General features: G+C 37.9%; 1 protein-coding gene across 2 annotated transcripts in view; it reads left to right on the top strand.

Annotated features, from left to right (window-relative positions):
• Positions 1 to 13,929, top strand: part of CDH13 (cadherin 13) — a 550,600-nt gene that overhangs the window by 98,697 nt on the left and 437,974 nt on the right. For both annotated transcript variants that reach the window (XM_009277294.1, XM_019471535.1), the window contains exon 2: positions 1,074 to 1,185. In XM_009277294.1, the coding sequence (XP_009275569.1) occupies positions 1,074 to 1,185 (112 nt within the window). The remainder of the gene's footprint in view (positions 1 to 1,073; positions 1,186 to 13,929) is intronic.

The following is a 13,929-nucleotide window of genomic DNA, read 5'->3' as shown; positions in this document are numbered from 1 at the left end:
GTGCTTAGTTGCCGACTGAGGTTAAACCATGACAGAAGTGGAAAGTACTTTTGAAAATGCGGTTACACATACATAGGTTGAAAAATACAGATTTGGCTTTTCCTACTCTTGAACTTGCCTCCTTTTGCCTCTCTGTTTAACCTTTTAAAATTTTTGGCAATCTTTTTTCTTGCTGCATCTTTCTTGGACATTCTTAGCCCCATGCTCTCATTTAAAAGCTGCCAAGAAAAATAGCCTTCAAGGTGGTTGTCTCTATTCAGGCATAGAACATAAACCTTCAGAGACTGAGATTAGCATCGTACCTATTTCCAACCAATTTTATTTTGCTTTTAAGCTTCCTCCTTTGCTAAGTGTTCCTGTGGTGACAGGGAACTCTGACCACATACTAACAGTGACACAAACTGTATTCAACTTTAACCTTCAGATCCACCTCCACTATGAGGCACACACTTCATTTTCAGTCTTCCCTTGGTGTAAACAAGTTTTTGATTACAGGGAAAATGGACAAACTGTGGCTCAGAGAGGAAGGAAAAAAAAAAAGGCAACAGTTTACATTTGTTAGCAAAGAAGTTTTATAAAGGAAACTTCTATGATGTGAAACTTCACTCTTGAATAAAGAATTCCTTCTGTAACTTGGTGATCAACTTTCTGAAACTAGGTTTGCAGACCATAATTTATCAATTATTTAAATCAACTTAAGAGTGCTTAATTTATGCATGTATTTAAGCCTAGCTGTATTCACCTGTTATTTTTAGGAACAACATTACATCCTATGTTTTCACAAAAAACAATAATATCCTTTATTGATAATCTGAACTGAACTTAACCTTGAAAGCTACTATTTTGTAATTTCCATGCCAGCCCACACATATAGAAGCAGAAACCTTACATAAAAAATTGTTTAGCAAGATTTGAAGGGAAAGTGTGGCGTGATGGATATTGTTTTATGAGCATGGAGCCCAATGTTTTGTTTTATGAGCACTGAGCCTAAACCCAGTATCATTCCCAGAAGCCAACGTGATGGATGAATGAGTGGATGTTAAAAGTCTATTTCCTTTTTTTTTTTCCCTCAGGTTCTGCTGCTTGCATGTGCTGAAGATTTAGAATGTGTCCCTGGATTCCAGCAAAAGGCTTTTTATATTGAACAGCCATTTGAATTCACAGAGGACCAGCCAGTCCTGAACCGTATGTTATTTTCATATATTACTATTGTGCAAAAATCAGAATTGCTTATGTATTCATATCACTCCTGCCATCTATCAGAAAGCTCTTTTTGTATGTAGGGTTTTGAATATTGCCATGATTCTGTCTGGGTTCCCCTGCATTAGTCCTATCTCTCTACAGACTTTACTCTGTTCCATGTATTAGAGATGGCAAAATACTATATATAATCATTTAGGACAATATGATTATTGTGAAAACTTAGAATCACCCACTTTTTTAAAGTAAATTTACTCTGATATTTTTTATAGTCTTTCCTATGGGCTTGTCTATCAACATTTCACTATTAATTCATCTCTGCAACTCAGATTTAGAAGCTTATATCCTAGAAGCTTCATTCAAAGCCGGTGCAAGTCCAAGTCTTTACATGAAATTCAGAGGAGGCTGGATGAAGCTTGTGATTGTCAGTGATAGCAAATTGTTACTACGTGTGTCATACAACTGGGATATTCAGTAATATTTCCAATGACCAGGTGTCCCATTATAAAATCCAATCTGGCATTGTGTACTCAAAGCATTAAACTGAAGGAGATTTAACTGTCTTTCAGTCCTGGTGTTAGTTCATTCAAGTACTTCAGTGAGCAAGTGTTACAACTTGTTTATTCAGTTCTGTGGCTTTGGGATTTCACGGCTGTCAAACTAAGGTAGTACCTTATCCAATGGTCAATGATTTTTGAACACTTAAAGATATTAAGTGCTGCCATTTTCATAACTTCCAAATATGCCAGCATTTTTATATGTGATACATATTACTAATAGTTTCTTTGTCATGCTTGGTTGCTTGCTGTTGAACCAGGAATTCTTGTAGGTATGCAGCATGAGACAGTACTGCTTGGCATCTATGTACAGTATCTAGATCCTACAATGTGATGCATAGCGATAGTTTGGTGAAACCAAGAAATGCAAAGCAATATTGCTCATTAAATGCACACATTTCCCATCTCAGTTCCCTCTAGATATTATTACTGCATACTGATATATTTTTCACTGTTATGCATGTTTGGATGAAGGTGTAATATCTGTGCACGCTTGTTTTAAAATAGCACTAACTTTTCAAAATGAAATGTCAGAACTGGTTGCCAGAGTCTATTGAAATGACTCTCTCAAGTCATTCAGCCTTTAACAGGTGCTAGAGCAAACCTTTAGGATAACATTTTTAGTCTAAGCATTTTGATAAGTTAATTAGTTGCATTTTCAGAGGAAATTTAGATCGTAAGTAGTAATGCTATTCAGAGATGTAAGGTTATTCTTCAGTTTAGAAGAAAGATTTCAAACTTCTAATTTCTCTAGGCAATTTTTTTTAAAATTCTTATTTTAAAGAGTTGATGAACACGTTATGCCTACATGGTTAAAAGTAGAAATTCATAGAATATAGGAAGTATTACAGACTTAATAAGCATGCAAAGTTGAAGACCTATGTAAAGAAAAGTCATATTAACAAGTTAGTGTTAAGTTGAATAAAAATAATCTTTGTATTCTTTGGCTGCTTCTGAACTTTGAGGCTGTAGCGTGTCTGGCCAGATCTCATGCTGTCCTCCTGCTTGTCCTCCCAAACACCTAAAGGACGAGTTGGTTAAGCCAAAGTTGACTGGGCTGCTCTCTGGTGACCCAGCAAATTACACTGGTGTGAAACTAGCACAATAATTAAGATGCCATCATTAACGTGAGGAGGAGGGAAGAGCAGGAGGAGATTTAGAAATGCCTGGAAACAGTCTTTGGAATTAAATTATTTTAATAAGCAGACACTAAATTGGCCTAATATGTAGTGTTTGACAAAGGCAGACTGTCGATGCATGATTCTAGTTAATTCAATCACTCGTAAACAGTATGTCCTTCATGCAGTAGCATTAAACCTCTGCACAGTTTCTTCATTTTAGCTGTCAACAGAATTGATATTTTTAATTGTCTGTTTGAATACACTTCGCATGCTCTTGCATCTTTTTATACCCGTTACCCAAGAGCAGTGTAATTTAGCAGTTGCATTGCAATGTGACGCTTACCAGGGCTATGTAAATTAATAGAGCGAATATGCACAGCAGGTCTATAGCAGTGATTGCTTTTGTAGTCCTCGATAAGCCAAGGAGCTCCTTAATTCTTTTCTGAACCGCAATAAAACAGTCTTTTTCTTTTTTTTTATTTTTCAATTTAAATGAGGACCTACTGTACATTTCACTGCTAGTATCTCCCTTGTAATTAAATATAGGTTATGGCCGGTTCTTATGTATTTATTACTTCTAAATATGGCAATGTTAATTATATTTTACATTTACTAATGGGAAGAAGGAAGAGAAGCCCAAACTGAGGGTACAGAATCTTATCTTATTTCTTATTCTGACTTGTACCAATTCTTATCAAAGCCTACTTATAAGCTGGTCATAAAAATTACATCAGTCCAGTTGTGTATGCATACCTTCCTTCCCGTTAGTTTCATTGGGATTCTGTTGCTATTTCTTAGCTTTTATCTCATTGTGCTCAGGCTGAACTGCTTTTTTTTTCACTTTACCATCGAGTATCACTTAACAGCAACTTCCAGACTTGGATAATTTTATTTTCCTAAATTTGTCATTTATTTTTCTTAATTTTGACTTTTTTTCTCATCAGACCCCTTTATCTCCATGTAACTTGTGTTTTCTATGACCACAAACAAAATCAGGCGTTGCTTTCCTACTTGTAGCCTGCCCAGTTCTTCTCCCTGAGTGCTGTTTTCTTACACCATATGTTCCCTTGATGTAGTGGAGAAGATTCATAGAGTCACTTTCTGGAAATATTAGAGGGTCTGTCCACATAATTATTGCTTTAACAAGCAATGACGTTACTGGATTTTTCTTCCTTATGGCTTTTTTTAGTTTAGACCTAGGACCATCTTCTGCAATCAAACAGAGAAGATCATAAAGACTGCTACGTTCTTGATAAGGTGATAATTGGCAGCATTTAATTACAGGTTTTACACCTTTCTGAAATATTTGTGGCCATGAAATGCTTCCCTATCAGCAAGCTTGTCTTTGGCAAGGCTGACAGGTCGCTGATAGTGACAATGCTCCATCACGCCAGGCTGATAGAAAGTTCCTAATCAGACTCATCAAATGTGGAAATGTAATTGTGTTACATTAATCACGTTTATACTTAACACACATGAGTCTTGGCTTTTGGGGGTATTTTTAATTGACAATGAATCAAACAGTGCACTTGAAAAATTGAGGCAATTAACATAAAGGCGTTGGGTGATGCGTTGTGCATACTAAACTGGGGAATGCATTGCCAGTGATTTAAATGTCAAAACAAAGGAAGTTTTGACCCTTACTTGAAAAGCTTTAATTTGGATGTTAATTAATGGCTGACCTCTTCTGTCTCTTACGTGATAGATTGCATGTTTCAGAGCTTGGGCTGCTTCAAGATTAGGGCTTTGTCTGTCTGCATTTGGGTACTTTTTTTATTCTGTGGACTCTAACAAAGACTTTTCTGTTCAACCATATTGAAAATCTTTGTTTACTCATATGATGGGAAATATATTAGTTTGCTTATCATTAATGCTTAAAGGCAGTTCTTCTGTTGTCTAGCAAAGCTGTAGTCTCCAACAAGATTTCCTTTGTTCAAACTGAATAATGCTTGTGAAAAGATCAGAGAAGACCATTCCTACTATTACAATATCATGTGTGTACACGGAACACAGCGCCAATCACGGTCACATCAAAACATTTCCTATTGATTCTCAGATGATGCCATGTGAGATTTGTGATTTATCACATCCACTCTTCCCACTGATTACCATGGCATTTGACTGTACAGGTGGCCTCTTTTTGTGATTGTTTCATGCTATCAATATTACTGCTGTTGCTCTCTTGTTTCCTCTGATCCATACAGTATGTGTAATCACACACACTTGATTCATCTCCTGCTTCACTTTTTCTGCAGCTTGTATAGAGCCAATGTGGCAGCCTATTTCAATATACTGTAAATATGCCAAACACTCTATGGAGTTTTAACATGAGGCTTATAGACCCATGTTAACTCTTCATGCTGAATATTGCAGGTCTTAAGTAATTGGAACTACAGGTGGTAGTTGTAGCTTGCAAAAGAATGTGTTCAAGTGAGGTAATATTTTTGGCTTAGTAATTTCTTGCAGGGAAAACTGCCTAGACTTTTGGGTAACAGATAACTATGGATTTTTCACCTGTTCAGGTGTACATATCTGTAGTGCATCCATCTTGAAACAGAGTTGTGGCTTTTCAAAATAAAGAAGTCTTTAACGCATTTTGAATTCTACAAACATCTTAAAATTACTTTCATTTCACATAGATCATTAGCTATGTTAAGAAGTGTACTTCTTTAGAAAATGAAATGTTCAAAAATGACTTGGTTCCTGTGTTGGGCATGTGGTAGCAGGTTCTACAGAAATGTGTCTGTTAACTTTTCTACCCAGATAGCAGAATGCTTTTTATACTCTTAGGTATAGCAGGTTCTACAGAAATGTGTCTGTTAACTTTTCTACCCAGATAGCAGAATGCTTTTTACTCTTAAGAGATATATCTTAATGTGCACATACCCATGTATAGAACTTGAATACCAGAGCTTCAGTTCTGACACTTGGATACATGATTAAAACCAGGCGTCTGGGACTCTGTTATGCCACGTGGACAGAAATATTGGTTTTGGATTTGAAGTCAGACATTAGGGATATCTCTTAATCACTCTATTGCCATTTAAATGGCTGTAGGAAGCCAAACTCATGTTACCAAAATTCCAGGAAATATCTGGGGATATGCAAAATGGTTGCGAAAATGTGGAGGTAATTTTTAAAGTGGGAGATTGGGAACTTTTACAACATGTTCATGGAGGCAGAGTGAGGAGGATCTTCAAAGGGAAGATCCTTTTGCACTTAAATACCTAAGGCATTGCTTTTTAATTGAAGCTTGATGCCTAACTCTTACACAGAGGGAGAAAGTTGTCTGCGTATGTATTGTGACTAAGTAATACAGAACATCTCGGATGTGTCTCTGAAGAGATGTATCCAGATTGATGTTGCAACATAACAGAATATCATGTCACTCGTTAAACTGCTTTCACATATGATTAAAGCAAAACAAAACAGGAAAAAATGGTTGTTGAGTGCCAGGTGGTCAGACAGTTGCCTTCCAAACAGTGCATGTCAGCTTATTAACAGGACCTGGGGGGAAATGAGTTTAAAATAGACTGATTTTTATGCATATCCATTTAATTAAACTAGTTTTTGAAAAGGTAGGACATTAGACTGAACAATGTGAAAGAATTATTTAGCCTGAAAAAAATCTTCAGGGCTAAGTCAAAATCTTTCAGGGATATGGTCAGCTCTTGTAGAGTAATGGAAGGAAAGCCATACGTGTTGGTGAAACCCCATTTTGACATTATAATTCTAAGGTGGAGGAAATGAAGATCTAAACTCAGAAAGTATCTTTTCTATTTTGTTGAGAAAAGCCATGCAATCTTGTTTTTTTTTTTTTATAAAAAAAAAAGGGGGACAGGATCTTCGCAGTGACAGTGAATGCTCTGTTAACGGGTTGGTCTGGTTTTAGGAAGGTAAAAGTAGCAGATTACTTGGTTTGAGATTTGGTTTGTTTCTGGAGACTTTCCAAGGGCCATAATGTTTCGCAGATAATACTTTTTTGAAATATGTGTAGGCTTTGGTTGGCTGAAGCATGCCAGCTGTTCTTCCAATAGTCTAAACCAATGACTGACTGCTCAGTATTAGCAGCATGGGTCTCTTCCTCATTGCAGTGCAAACCTTGTATTAATAATGTCCCCAGGTGCTTCAATGGAAGACTTCTCTGTTCATTTCCAGTTGCTAATTCCAAAACAAAAATCAGATTAACTAAGCTGTTACTCCCTAAACTGATAACAATGCAGGCCAAGAGTCAGCCTCGTTCTCTGCAGGTGTATAAACATGTTGGAGGGCCAAAATCTGTCTTTTAGGAAAATGTAGGTAGCTTAGCATTGGAAAAACTCAGCAAGCAAATAGTCTGACACTAATTGCTTATGGTTGACAAAATTTAACAGGGTCATCTTCCTGAGGAAATGAGGGGTAGGGGCATATGACATCTGGTTGTAGTTTAGAGCTGGGGTCATGCTGAAGAGGCTACAGCATCAGCCCAGCTTTGTCAGGAGGAAGCTCTTGTTCGTATCTGACAGAGAGATGCAACACAAATTACTACATGCTGAGACGTTAATGCATTTCTGTAGTACATAGCTTTGTATTGTCACAGATCGCATTTCTGACGGAACTTTTAATTTGAGGATCTTAGGAAAGCACCATTCAAAAGAATCATGGCTGGCTAACTTTTTCCATTACATTCCAAAGTGCAGTGTGGACACTTAGCAAGAATTAATGGTAGTATGTGAGGTTAAATCTTCCTTTAAACATAGAATCTCATTTACGTTAATGATATATCTTAAAGCATGCAAGTATTTTTGAAAATAATTGTAGATGTAGTTCACAATTAATTCTTAGCTTTTGGGATTTCTCTCTGCTAATCCAAATCAAATTATAACTTTTCTAATGTAATTATGCTTATGCTTCAACTTGCAGTTTTTCTTTCCCTTTGCTTATTTAAAGCAGTCTTTCCTGGACAGAGCAATCTGCATCAGCTATTGTCAGCTTTAATGGGCGCATCTCTTTTTTACATAGCTTTCTTGTGGCATGTGTTCTCTGTCTGTCTTTGAGAATAAGTAGCACTGGCAGTAAACTCATGAAGTCTTTCAGAAATTTATTAGATTGAGTGCTTTTTTTCTAGCTGGAGGCTAGTGTTCTTGATTTTTGTCTTATGTCTCTGTTTGGCTTATCCACCTGAACCCTTTCCTCTAGAGAAGGGGAAGAAAAAGTAACTTTTTATGGATTGATTCTGAAAACCCTGGTCATTTTGGAATGACTTTGTGCATATTTGTAGGCCTTGTACCTACTGCTTCTTCTTGGGCAGACAAGTGAAGCTGTAGGTAGTGAAGTGCATGTCATGTTCTGTGATGTGAGTATTAACTAAAATGTTTGTGTTGTGGGTTTTTTTAATCCCTGAAAAAATATCAACCCTGGGGAGTGGTAGGATTTGCTGAAATAAGAAATTGGCTAAAGAAATCCTGCCTGAAAGGGATTATCTTTAACAAAAATCTGAATTTCCTTTACCAAAGAATTCTTTTTAAACAAGGTGAAAATAAAATTGGGAGTCCTGGGAAGGCCTAAAAGGTGATTCCTATAGCAATCTAGGATGTTGCTTTGTAGACAGGAGCTCCACTTTCAATACTAGGTTTGATTTGTTTCCTTTCTTAAAAAAAAAAAAAAAAAAAATCAGCACCACCTTCTCTCTCTCGGCTGTGGGGAGAACTGAAGCAGAACTGAGGGGCCTTTAAAAGAAGGCAGCAAAACAGAGGCAATACTGGAGCAGCTTACAGGTAGCTGATAGCAAAAGAGAAATTTGATGCTGAAGTTGTAGCCATGATTGGTATATCTTTGACACTCGTGAAACACTTGCATTTAAGTTCTGGTACTTGCTTGCAGATTAGACTGAAGTAAATTATAATCTCATTGATGCATGGGACCATTCTGCGGCCAGGGATTCAGGTTTATTTTACTGAAGGGCAAATTACAAATCTATTATCCCTTATCAACAATGGTGTGAACATTTTGGCTAGACCTAGGTTTATGTATAGACTGAGTTGTCCTGTCTGGCAATTTTTGCCAAAATACTGAAAAGCAGGTTGTAGAAAATGGGTGCATTTTTTATTTTATTTATATTACATTCTATAACTAGAATTTATGTATATTCTCTGAATATACTAATAAGAAACTTTGTGTAAATTAATTCAGGCACGTGGGTTTTGTTTCCCTTCTTTTGTGTGGCAGTGAACTAGTGGCAACAGAAAATGTGCTCTGGTTTGCTAGAAAACCAAATTGCCCAGTTACAAGTAGGACTCCTGCAGACTTTATTTAGCTGGAATTTTAATTACAGTGCCAGCTCTCAACTCCTACGATAAAACAGTAGGGAGACCACTATAATTTGACCTTTATAAAACATTAACACCAACCTATATAAAAATATTACTTCAACTTTAAAGAATAAATAGAATGGGAGGCAGAATCAAAGGAATTATGAAAATAAAGTGCATATAATATTTTTACTTTTGGAAAAAACAGAAAAATACACTAGTGTGGACACCAAAGTGACGTTGGTGTGTTTGGTTCCCCGTATCCATCTTCTGATCCTCATACAAAAATGCTGCACAGTTGGCAGAAGAATCTTTTCATGGTTTTATCGTGCTTCGGGGAAAGCAATCCTGCTGCGAGGCTTAGAATAAAGGATACTATACAAACCACACGGGAAATGTTGATATATTTAAAAAAAAAAAAAGCCTGTTTTTTTCCTCAGAGGGTCAATTCAGGAAACCTCAGGTGCCCACTTGCTCCCTCTGAATCTCTTCTTGTCACTCTTCTGTCTCCTCTCCCTTGCTGTGTTCCCTGGAGGGGGAGGTATTCATGACAGTCAGCTGTTGTGAATTGCACCCTGGGCCAAGTGCTGCTTTCTCCTGCCGAGAGTCACAAAAGAACGAGGTGGGGCTGAAGAGGAGGGATGGAGTAGGACAGCCTATGCCCGAGTTGCATGGGAATGTCAATGCAACAGCACTGTTGGAACATGAAATGGGTAACAGTACTGGCTCCCAGCTGTATACAGTATCACAAACAGTCACGAATATGAATGCATTTTGGGTTAATTCTGGCTAAAATGGTCCCTGAGTCATGGTGTGGCAGCTCACAGTATTTTGTGGTTCTGTCATCATGGAAAGGTGATTAAAAGTGTGCTCTAGGTCTTCCATTGTCTTTAATATCGTTCAAAGCATAGTTTAATCAATTTAACCCTTTGTTTGTGAAACGGAATTGAAGCTGTAAACATAAGGATACTTTAAATGAATTGTTTTTTATGTCCCGTAATAAAAATCAAATTTGAAGATGTTTGAATGCCAAGGTTATAGGTTGCTTTTATGTGACCTAAAACATTTTTTACTTTGTTGCCTATGTCACCTTTATTTTGCTGGTTGTTTGACAGGTGAAGCATTAACTGCCCAATTCTTTAATTGTACTCCTGACATTGTTTCACAACACATTATGTTATGGATAGCTGCTGTTAGTAAGATGCGCAATGCTATATGCCAGATACTCTTACTCTTTCCTTCTCTTCCCCAGCGTGTATATCAGTTTCTGGGAATGGAATGTTTGAGGACTCAAGCTGCTGTTAGTAAGATGTGCAATGCTATATGCCAGATACACTGGGGAAGAGAAGGAAAGAGTAAGAGTGTATATCAGTTTCTGGGAATGGAATGTCTGAGGACTCAAGCTTTCACCAACCTAATGGTTCACAGGCCTATTTAAGGTTAAAAGTTGTCTTGAAGAGCTGTCACACGTGGAGTGCTATGTCTGTATTGCTGTGGGGAACAGCACAATTCCAATAACTGCTCTGTTTGCGTTCAAGGAGAGGCTTCATCTACTGTCTTGGTGCTTGAGGAAGGGGGAAGGATGAAGTATTTTGCAGCAGATTGTACACCGAAAGAGAGGAGCCAATGCTCAGCCGCATCCTTGTTGACCAAAGAATTTCCTTAGACCTGAAGGCCAGGCAGGCCTGACAGAAGCATAAGGGAATTTCTTTAATTCCTCTGTATGAGTTTGTGTTGAACCGTGATGCTGGATGCAAACAAATGACATGGATGGTAGGAAGGCAGCTATTAAGTATTGTGGTCAGGGAGCTTCCCAGGGATTTGTTGTGGCTGAAAGAAAGGCCGTGAACTCAGTTGCCTAAGAATCTGTGTTTGCTTGTCTAGTTACTATTGCTTTGGAGCTTTTTTTTTTTTTGGTGTTTTTCTTTGTTTTTTAATCTTGGCCCTTCTAGGGAAAAGTGGTATTCAGCCTGGCTTGTACTTGTGGAGAAACAACTCAAGTGTGACATAAAATAAAATAGGAAATAGTGATTTTACATTTTTTTTTTCTAGATAAATGAAAGCAGTATTGTGGGAGTTACACGGTATAATCTGCAACCAAGAGCTCACTTCATTTAAATTTTTAAAAGTTAGGTTTGTGACACAGGAAATAGTCTAAAATTATCTTTAATAACAGAGCCAATCAGTTCACTCTTCTGATTAATAAGAAAATGCAATGCTCCAAGTGTTCTGTAAGATTTGGTGTTTCTTCTGAGAAATGTCAGATCTTATGCAGGTAGGCAGAAGCTTTTTGGCATAATAGAATAGCAGCTTCTGTCGACTGTAAATCTAAATAAGAAACTTCATTAAAAATGATATTATTACTTCTGGCACTTTACTTTTATTCTTTGAGACACTGCCTTTAATAGCTTCTCCAATAAAGTTAGAAGAAACTGAAATATAGATGCTTTAACACTTACATAATAAATCTGTTAATCTTAATGCTTCTGGAAATATTAGGCATTGACTACTTACTACTGTTTTTATAAGTCAGCATCATTTCCCAGAATTGTATGATACTAACTACAGTTAGCGCTGATAATTAATTGAAATGAAGTTACTTGTACAATGAATGAGTGCTGGACACGTTTGACTTAACTCTTTCTGGGACCATAGCTATGCTTTAGATCCTGATTTAGCAAGGTATTTAAGCAGCACCTTAATTTAAGTTTCCTCCACACTCTATATAGGAATTTGACTTTATTTCAGTGTACCATATGCCTAAATTCTATTAGTTTCAGCACAAGTTTTTGCTTATGCAAAACGTTTGCCCTTTGGGAAAGGCTTGGCAATGGCAGAACTGTAAGGTGACTGTTACCTATGCAGCCATGCAAAAGTAAAGTCACACAAGCTTCCTAGCACGTGTGTTTTCTGTGCTGAAACATGATTTGGAGTGATTATGCTCAGAACCATAAATGCAGCAAGAAGTTCAATTTCCACAGATGAGTGGAAACTTCTACTGAAGTTTGGTTTTCTTGCATAAGTCTGTACCAAAACTTGCATTCTTCCTGGCTGCAAGTGGTACTGGATTTTAGGTAACTGAGCAAACAAAGCTAGACTGGTCTTTATGTTCTCTTAATGACCTCTTTAAATATAATGAAGCTCTGCATAGGGATGAGCACTGAAAATAGATGGAGAAGGCTGGTGCCGCACCCCTGCTGCCTGCGGTACGTAGGTGAGAGCCTCATGAAGTTGGGCTGCTGGCAGGGGTCCCACTGAGGAAGGTGGTGGGGAATGGGCAGCAGCTGCCTTGGGCTGGGGAGGAACAGCCCTTGCTAGAACAGCTGGCACTGCCCCCAGGAGAACTGACAGATTTAAAAGTCTAATAAAGTTATAAACATTTGTTAAGTAAGATTAAAGGCCAGGCTTAATGTGACCAAATTGGAAATGGTAGGTTACAGGAAAGGTCATAAAATTGTTCTTTGTCTAGCTTTACTATTTATACCGGTCTCTAATGCCAGGTCTATAATACAGTCTTCCTGCTAGACCTGGGGGTTTAGAAAACCTGGTAGCAGCCCCTGCTTTCAGTTTGTCCTCTGTGAAAGTATCTGCAAGAGTTTAATAGAGTATTGCTAGTTTAATAATGGTGGGAGAGAGCCAGTTTCACTCAAGATGAAATCTTGAGTGCTTATTTCCGTCAAGACAACAGGAAATACATAGTGCCCACAAAGATCAATTAAGGAGTCTATTTAGATCAAAAGAACGTTAGAAGGTACCCGGGCATTGCATGCTTTGCATGGCCTGTACGCAGCAGCCTACTGGAGTTGGGCATATGTGAGATGCAGCAAGTGTGATGGCACATGCTGAGCCAGCTGCAGATGGGACTTGACTGGGTAGTTGGGTAGTGCTGTGCAGAAGTAAGAATGGCACCTCCTGCCTTTCTGGGTTGTTAATAAACAAACTCCAAAACAAACAAAAAAATCAACCAAAACCCCACCAAAAAGAAACAAAAAAAACACCCCAAGAAAAACTGAATAGAGCCCTCAAAGCAAGATTCAGGCAAATACAGCATACTGGACAGCAAACCTGCTTCTCTTCTTCCTGTCCTCTCATCTCCCTGTGACAGTCTTCGAGAGTCTGAGATCTTACGTGCCACATCATGTTTTCTCATCTAGGCTTTCCTGAGGGGCAGAGCTTTTACTTGGATCTACATGTGCCATATACCCAGGAGAGTGAAATCTTTTAACTAGGCACAGATGCCCCCGCCTTACCCTTCTGTTGCCTCTTCCTTCTGTTGAAACAGTTATACTTTAAAGGGATTAATTATGCATGGATTAAATGAGTGACTCCATAGCCTGGTCATTTGCCCATTTCCACATGTGCGAAGGTTGTTGTTTCAGTCCCTGCTCACCTGGGTGCTTATACTTCTATAATGCTTTTATTAAAAAAATATGCTTGCTAGAGTATCATTCCTGTGATTTGCTTTTAAATTTTTTCCCACAATGATTAATTAGATACAATTGAAATGGCTCCAACAAAAAAAAAGGGGCTGACACTGCTGGTTAGGAGTTTTCTAAAAACTAGGGAGGATAGTACAGGCTCCAGTAGCTTTGAGCAAGCAAAGCAGCTGAACAGGAGCCTTCGAGATCCTGGAGGAGTACTGGAGCTACTGGGTACATGAAGAACATCATGGCTTTTCCTCCTCCACCTTATAGTTTTGTCATTCTGGAACTCTACTTATTTTTCCTATATTTGTCAGAAATCCAACCTTTGTCAAGAGGA

This window comes from Aptenodytes forsteri, unplaced genomic scaffold (genome assembly GCF_000699145.1).
Source record: "Aptenodytes forsteri isolate BGI_AS27 unplaced genomic scaffold, ASM69914v1 Scaffold50, whole genome shotgun sequence".
In the NCBI taxonomy this organism is placed as follows: domain Eukaryota; kingdom Metazoa; phylum Chordata; class Aves; order Sphenisciformes; family Spheniscidae; genus Aptenodytes; species Aptenodytes forsteri.
This window is presented reverse-complemented; position numbering and strand designations above follow the sequence as displayed.